The sequence below is a fragment of the Cyprinodon variegatus genome, unplaced genomic scaffold (genome assembly GCF_000732505.1).
Source record: "Cyprinodon variegatus isolate N-32 unplaced genomic scaffold, C_variegatus-1.0 Scaffold166, whole genome shotgun sequence".
Taxonomy (NCBI): domain Eukaryota; kingdom Metazoa; phylum Chordata; class Actinopteri; order Cyprinodontiformes; family Cyprinodontidae; genus Cyprinodon; species Cyprinodon variegatus.
In genome coordinates, this window is record NW_015150619.1 from 392,569 (window position 1) to 401,345 (window position 8,777).

Here is an 8,777-nt window from a genome sequence, read left to right on the forward strand (position 1 = left end):
CCAAGCGGAGATGCAGAGATTGACGGTTCAACTCTGGACTCCCCTTTGCAAAGCAATTCAGGAAAAATCTTACACTGTCTTTGTTTACATTTTTTATAGGTTAAGGTTGGGGAACCTTAACAACCCTAACAGAAATATTTTTGTAAAATGTGTTATTGTATTGTATTTTATCATTATTTATTATATTTTATCACTATATATATATTTAAAAAAACTGAAAATGTTAGAACTGTGAATTTACTGTCATGTTTATATTACTGTTTTTATATATATATATATATTTTTTACTATTTTTCAAGGCTGCACTTTAAAAAAATGAAATTGTTCAGAGAGCTTTTCTAAACTAAATTTCTTTTTTTTTTTTTACACTTGTTTAAACAAAATGACAAATAGATCTGTCTAAGTCTATAATATGGCATGTTGTTGGTGAGGTTTTTAAAATGGAGCACAGATGGCTGTTCATGACCCAAGAGCCAGCAGGACAAAAACATTACAGACACATAAGAACACAGAAACGTAACCATCGGTCCTCCATACCCTGACCATCTCCTGATACCGATAAGGTATGATGGTTAATGTGTTTGTTTATGTGGAGTAAATGATCAGTTATTGAATATACTGTAGTATAAGGCCATGTCAGTGATCATTTAAAAAGTGAATCATGCCTGCAGACAAAAAGTAAAATGTCTTAATAAAGAATGAGAAGTTATATAGGAGGTTTAATGGAGAAAGCAAGTGAGTTTCTGCTAGTTTTGAGGCTCTCATAGAGCATTTAGTGCAGACAATATTGAACATTTAGTGTATATTGTAACAGTTCATAAATATATTATATGACAAACTTCACATAAACAAACCTCTGCCAGATCAGACTGTATCCCATTCATTAGTTAACTGCATAACCAAGTCATGTGCATATTTTTATTATAATGTCCTCATTATTAGCATTGTTAGCTCTATGAGTTTATATGCGGCATTGCTTTGCAACATATTGTCCACTACTAATGAGGGATTTTGAAGCTTTATTTAGACAAGTTGCCTTCTTTATCACTCTTTACTAATAAATAAAGCATACCATTAGGATATAAATAATTGTATAATCCTTTGTCTATCCCCAACTAAAAGGTTTAGATTATTCTGTAGAGCCAAAATACTTAGTATGTACATAAGAATACATTTTGCCACATAAAAAAATCTAAAAACCACTGCATGTAAATGTTTTTCCTTGTCTTGGTCCTCTGCAGTTCACTTTATTTAGTATTTGTTGTAGGGAAAACTGGGCTTTTCTAAAACTTTTGCCCATTATTTAATATCTAATTGAGGAAAAAATATTCTGTCTGATTTGATCCCTTTTTGCTTGTACTTTTAGCGATTCTTTGTGTGGATGTACAGTGAGGAAAATTAGTATTTGAACACCCTGCTAATTTGAAAGTTCCCCCACTTAGAAATGTTGTGACCTCTTTGCAGCTATATCAGACTCTCATTGTGGACATGCAACTACAATGAAAAATTCAGACTCCTCCGTGATTTCTAAGTAGAAAAACCTGCAAAATAGCAGCGTGTTCCAATACTTACTTTCCTAACTGTAATATTAACCAACATCCACCTTCCATAAAAGCTCAATCCGCTCTGGGTGATCATTGTATTATTCAGAGAATGTTATTCAGCTGCATCTTATTTTATTCTTCTGTTAAAACTGAGGCCAAGCAAGCTGTTATGTAGATGTTCAGAGGCATCTTCTGTGAAAAAGAATAACAATTTATGGTGTTAATATGGTGGTGATGGAAGGAGAAGGGCTGCAAAGTGTCGTCTTAAGAGCAAAACATAAACCAGGGTCGTGTTTTGAATTTGTCTTAATGGGGAAATAATTCGACTTCAAATGTGAAGAAAGGTCTGCAATAAATTTAGCGATACTAATCCACTTTAAGAATGAAAACACTGAATGAAGGAAAACTAGATAATAATGAAATGAATCTCGCATCAAGGGACAGTTTGGAGCTTTTCTGCTTTCTAGGCAATTACTGTAAAAGCACTAGTTAGGTCGTCATTAGACCCTTTAAAGGTTCATATCTGCATCCCCTCTGCAGCAGTCTACCAAAAATCTCTCTTTTTTTGGATAACAAATAATCAATACTGATCAGTCTGCTGCCTATTTGTCACCAAACGTTTTTTTTACTCTCAAGACCCCTCTACCTGAGCCCTCAAACATCTTTTCCTTTCTCTAAAACCTCAGCATGTTTCCCACACCCACAGACACTCTTCAGTCACTTTCATGAGGCCCATTTACATGTTTTTCTTTTCTGCTAGAATTTGCTTAGTTAAATATGTAGCACATTTAATAGGTTTAGTTTCATTTTCTTTTTTTTTTTTACCCTTGCCCACTCTTCAGATCAGATCCCAGTCAACGTCGTTTGTAAATGTATGTACTCTAACCATCCAGGGCCTCCCTTTGAAAAGACTAAATTGAATTCCTTTGATACAACCCCAGAACCGTGTGCAGGCAGCATAGATGAAGACTCGTCAGAAGTTGACGCTCATTATATTTGAAATGTTGAAAGTCAGCCTAGGATGGTGCCCTCTCTCTCTTTCACTTGGATAAAATAACACTTTCTTCTTTTTTTGCATCTAAGTAGGGACCCATGATGTATTGTTTTACTTTGGGTAATCCAAATTTAAGCTCTGTGTAGTTAATCTTATGAGTCTGTGGGGAAGGAGGGAAGTCAGCTGTTTAATTTATTAATTAAATTCTTAGGCTGGGGCTGTAGCTTGTAAGAACCGACTACAACAACTCTGGCTGCAGAATGTTAACCAGCTGCATTCTCTGATAAATTGGGTCAGTGGAAGTCTGTTCTTTACTGATTTATTTGTCTCCAAGAAATGAGAGGCTTTAGTACTAACTGATTTATTTATCATGAGAAATATGTCGTTACTTTTCTTTTTCATTTAAAATCCTAATACAAAATTATGATCAATAAAAGGCAGTGGAAAGACCGTCTAAATCTGCAAAATGGGGTAAAAGGAACTGGCTGCTGCAATATTGTAATCAACCAACCAGTTTGATACAATCACATTTGTTTGCTTATTTACTGGAGCTGAGAGGTTGAACTGTCCCTTTTATTTCCTGTTTTCTGTCATCTTTCATCAAAATCACACCCTCTACATAAATGATATATAGAGGTTGAATTAGCAGGCTTAAAGGTAAAGTAGAGAATGTTCTTTTTCTGGGTGGATCATCAAAATAAGTGGTCCTCTTAATTGTCAATCATTCTGTTGATATGTTTACGTAAGGCCGTCCTATGTGCTCATCTTCATTTTTACTTACCTGTGGCGAGTCTGACATGGTGGAAAAATTGCAAATCTTTTGAAAAGTAAGCTTGTATGAGCGATGCAAACAGCAACTTTTAAAAAGAGCGTGCACGTGGAGAAAGGGGCTCGTGCACGCTCTCACATGCGTCTAATAAGCATTCCCTCTCGGATGCGAATACAGGGTTGTGCATATGCTTTTTTTTGTTTGTAAAGTGGAGAACGCGGGTCTTTTAAAAAATTCATAAAAATCCTCAACCATAACTTTAACACACCCTGGAGAATGCTAATTTATTAGTATGCTAGTTAACTAGTTAGCATTTTAGACCCTATTAGTTCTGTTGTACTGAAAGATGCATAGACAGTTTATGAAATATTGGCTAATAAATACAATTCATAAGCAATATGATCAAATATTTTAGTTAGATTTTTAACTTATTGTGATTTATTTGTGATTTCACAACCGAGCAATATGAAGCCAGTTCTATCCTTTCGTCCTGATTACATTCTTTTTTTTATATGTAATTAAGTGATCAACATGTTTTAAAATCTCCTTAAGCACTTTTTGCTTTATCAATTTTTTTTCAAATAACATGGCTTTCGAATATTATCTGTTTAATAGGTCGTTATTGAAAGTTGTGGCCTATTGGTAGCAACATGTTTGCATCCTGGAAATGCTTTAAAGGTATAGTGGAGGATTTTCCCAAATTTCTGAAAAGACCCGCCCTCTACACTTAAAAAAAAAATAAAAAAATTGCACATGCACAACCCTGTACCCGCTCCTGAGAGGGAACTCCTATTAAACGCCTGTGAGAGCATACACGAGCCCATTTCTCCTCGTGCACGCTCTGTTTAAAAGTAGTTTGCATCGCTCAGACAAGATTACTTTCCAAAAGAAGATTTGCAATTTTTCCACAATGTCAGACTCACCACAGGTAAGTAAAATGGGGACGAACACGTAGGACGATTGACAATTATGAGGACCAATTATTTTGATGATCCACCCAGAAAAACAACATCCTCCACTAAACCTTTAAGATCACATGCTTACATCGCACAGACTGCCTCTCTAGGTCCCTGACCTTTAGTCCTGCAATGCTCCTGCAGCTGATCGCTGCAGTTAAAGTCAATCAGTGTTGTTCCCCTGGTTGCGACACGTTTCTGAGATGTCCAAGACGAGCTAGCCATTGGCCCCTTCTCTAAAATAGTTGTTTTATTTTTGCTGCTTGCTATTCCATCTAGACAGCAATCTAGAACTGAGAAAATCGGTGAGGTAGGAAACTGTTGAAGAAAAGTGGACCTGGTTGAGTTTACAAGTAAAAGACCGCATTCTGTGGAACGCATATTTTAGGCTTTTATATTACAAAATAATCTGTTCATACAGATAATCAACAGCCATAGTAAATACAAGCACTAAATAAAATACATAACTGTAAAACTAAATATTTGAATTCACTGCATTAAAAAAAAGGTATAGTGATTAGATACGAGAAAGCATGCAAGATGCTAATAGTGCTTATAAAATAAACACTTTAACTGTTTGTTGCTCTATTTAAGCCAGGTACATTCCTATAGAGCCATGATGTAATCCAGATACAGCAGAACTGATAGGTTAAATGCAGAAGACAAATTTCAGTAGGATATATAAATACAATAAAATACAAAGGTATTAGGGTATTATTATAAAAGTATTATTATTATTACTATTAGTTGTTGTGTTTTTTTTAAGAATTAAAGTCAGAACAACATATAGTTTTGCTCTTACTTTGAGCCGTACACCTTGAGTTTAACTCAAAACCGTAACTATGACAGTTATGATTCAAGTAGTAACATAAATAATCATTGTGGGGATTTGTACCAATAAAGCCAGTGGAGCTGCCTAATGCAATGTGAAATAATAAACTAGATGCTCCAATGTAGTTAAAGCTTTTTTTCCATGGCGGAACACAAAAAATGAAAAGCATAAGCACCGATATGTAACCTGCATAAACACTGCTACATTTATAACTATGCTTGTGAATCACAGGGACAGCCAAGCAGCATGCAGTTTACATGAACCAAACCATCTGTTTTGAATCAAAAATTTCTTTTCGTTGTGCTTTCGTTCAATTCTTTATGACAAGTTAAGTAAACATAGTGTGTATAAAATGGCTGTGTTTGCACTGAGAAGAGTTCATTTGAATATTGTCTCATATGTCTGAGGAAGGAACCACATGAATTATGGACGCTAGGAAGTATTTTGTAAAACCAGGCAGCACAAAAACATTTAACATTTCTGTTGAACCAGATACTAGGTGACATAAAGAAAAACAATGTGTTTGTTGTTGCCAGTTTTATATCCAAGAAACGGACAAAACTGAGCCAGTGGCATGGTAATATTCATCTTGTCGTTGTAACAAGTTATTTTATTTAACAGGACTGCCGCCTAAAGATTCAGAATCATGTGAGGGGTCTCTAAACAAACAGTTAAGGATAAATAAATGTTGTTTTGCTGTCTTACAGGAATACTAGCTTTAACAGTTGGATACATGGTGACTGTAATTTCATCATCTCAATTTTTGGATGTGAATGACAGTAGTGATATCCCATTATCCCAGTCTGTCCCAAAGGCACAGCCACAGGAGGGACAATGCTCTCATGTGGTTGCAGGCGCTGGGACTGCTGCACGCACAGTGAATGTCTCTAATGCCCTCTGGTTCTACCTTTTCCAAGAAGTAGACCAAATCTTTTTGGAATCACAGAAACAAGCAGCTGGACATCTTCAATCAGCCCTCTAAGTTAAAACTGCCATGGCTCCCAGCTTGGGTAACAGCCACTTCTTGTCCCCAAATCACCTCAGCTTCTCCTCTTCTGTGCTTTTCTAGGTCACGCTGACATGTGGAACGGAGACAGCCCTGCGATTGGTGAAGGAGCCCAGCAAATGCCAGTACATCATGGACTTTGAGACTCCTGTGGCCTGTCAGCCAGTGCTAAAGCAGAGGGGCGTTCACAGCGAACTGTGACCTCCTCTTCCCTTAGCCGCCTTAGCCTGGAATAACTTGGAACCGCGGCCTTTGTCGCCTTGCCCCTAGTGACAGGCTGAGGTCCTGAGGGTCCCCTCTGACATCTGTGTTGTCAGAACGTATATACTTCTAAGCAAGTTTGACTAAGGTCAGAAAGTATTTTTCTGTAATGATGTTCCATGAACACTTTCCGTAGTTTGCATAGACTGTTACTTAATTTCCATTCTGTTTCCATATAGCATTTATTGACCAATTATCAGAATGGAAAAATCAGTACACTTGCTTAGTCTTCAGTATTTCAGCAATATTACAGTGTGAAAAATAATAAAATGATCCTAGATAGAGTATTAGATAAGAGAATTTGACAATACTGTTGCAATATATTCCAAACTGGATGCTTTAAATGACAAGTTTATCGTTCTACTTGTATGTGGTGTCCACTTTATAAAACCTCATTTAAAATCAGAAGAATATATCTTGAAATATATATGTATAGAATAGTTATATTTAGAAAAAACACCAAAGACCTAAAAAATAAACGTTCAAAGTTCCTTTATTTCTTTTTTTCCGGACTGAAATTTTAAACATTTCCTGTCAGTTTTAAAAGGTCAGTAACAAACTTTACTTTGGGTGTATTGTGCAGATCATACCTTATAAGATTGGATAGCATGCCTGCAGTTTATTTTGGCTCCAAATAGATTTGTGGAAATCTTTTTTTAAGCCTCTTCTAGGGCTTCTTGATTTTTTTGGATTTTTTGTTGTTGTTGTTTTTGGAGCCAGTAACTTCTAAAGGAAACATTTCTGCTTAAACTTGGACCTCTGTAGGTCCAGTTGGCTTTGGCCTCAGTCGTCACCAATCATACAAAGTATTCAAACCCCTACATTTTTACATCAAATACTGATAAAATCCCTTTTTTGATAAAAAAAAGAAAAAGTATTTTTCCAACTTCATTAGGTCAATGATACTGCTTAGATTCCACACAAGTATTTATATCAGATCTATTAGATTATGAAAATTGTATATTTTGTCTGACATTAATTAAATGTACTCCTTTATGCAACTTTATGCTAACATTGTTACTTTGCCTAAAATTGACATTTCTGTCTTAAAAGAGCAACTGTACTCATGTAAAAGTTGCATATTTGCATTTCTATTTAGAACAAATGCCCCAGAGGCTAATTCCTACCGGGGAAATTATTCAAAGATGCAGCTTTTTGTTGAACAGAGAAACTACTGATGGGTTTCATCCTTTAGTATTTTCCATTCCATTTATCCTTTATTCTGTAGGTCACATATTTGTGCTAACTGTATTAAAGAAAATGATTGGATTGCACATAATTGCTGTATAAAGATTTCTCTGGTTATCAAATTTGTCTTTTTTTGCATTTTTTCAAAAGGAATAACTTTGAATATTGGTTTAATGTGAGACTTTTGGTATTTTGTTTGAAAACGTATATTTATATCTGCAATTGTTATTTAAGGATGCATTTCAATGGATGAAAATTATTCAGTCGGATTGTTTGATTATGACTAAAGAGCAAGCTTTGTTGTTCTGATTGGTGCAGCTCACTGGGTTTACAGGGTGTGTATAACAACAAGTGTGTAACAATTTTGATCTAATTAGAGTTTGGGGACAAACAAGTCAACTGAATAAAACTTTACAGATGGGATAGCAGTTGGTATACTAACAGAAATCTGTGCAGATTGGTTATGAATATTAGCACGATAAAGCATGATTGCTAAATGTTCAGCTAGTGCGTAGCAACAACTAGTGACCTGTTGGTACCTGTAACTACAGTTAGTTGTTGGTCTAGATGCCTGTCTGGCTGTGTGGTGGGGCAGCATAGCGGTGCTTCAAACACCTTTAAAAAGTGTATCTTCACTGCTCGTTAGCAGGTGCTTTAGTTCCACTGGACTGGTTCTAATCTGTTCTTACTCCTCAAAGCTCTGACCCAGAGAGTAAACTCAGAATAAACTCTCTCCCTCCATTCGAAATTCCATTATGAAATGAATCTAATATTACAAAATACATCTTCAAATAGTTTTTTATAAATAAATAAATGCATATATCTTGCAGTAAATAAAGCTTAGATAAATAACTGAATAAAAACAGAAGTAAATGAATACATTACAATATAAGCTAAACATTTACTTTTAATATACATCTTGGTTTTATTTATTGAGAACCTTTATTTTTTTATAGAATATTTAATTACATTTTAATTTTACTTTTTAACACAAGTGCAAATTAGTTCACAAGTAAAGATCCATTATGACATTATTAAATCTGGCAATGAAGAACTTGACCACGGAGACCTAACCTCAATTTAATAACTCAGCTTTGTCAGAATTTTAAGGAGAGACTCAAAGACTGAACAACTTGCCCAACACAGTAGCTGATATCACAATTATATTCTATAAAAATGTCCAAAATTCATATAACTTCTCCTAAACCTTATAGGGGGCTTATTTCT

The 8,777-nt window shown here is 35.2% G+C and overlaps 1 protein-coding gene across 2 annotated transcripts in view; it reads left to right on the plus strand.

The window, feature by feature from the left end:
* The window catches only part of LOC107086906 (glucosidase 2 subunit beta-like), a 220,645-nt gene extending 212,979 nt beyond the window's left edge, over positions 1-7,666 (plus strand). The window contains exon 15 of one of the 2 annotated variants that reach the window (XM_015378178.1): positions 6,165-7,666. In XM_015378178.1, coding sequence (XP_015233664.1) covers positions 6,165-6,302 — 138 coding nt within the window. In that variant the 3' untranslated portion in view covers positions 6,303-7,666. The remainder of the gene's footprint in view (positions 1-6,164) is intronic. The other variant, XM_015378179.1, reaches the window with a different exon arrangement.
* The last annotated feature ends 1,111 nt before the right edge of the window (positions 7,667-8,777 follow it).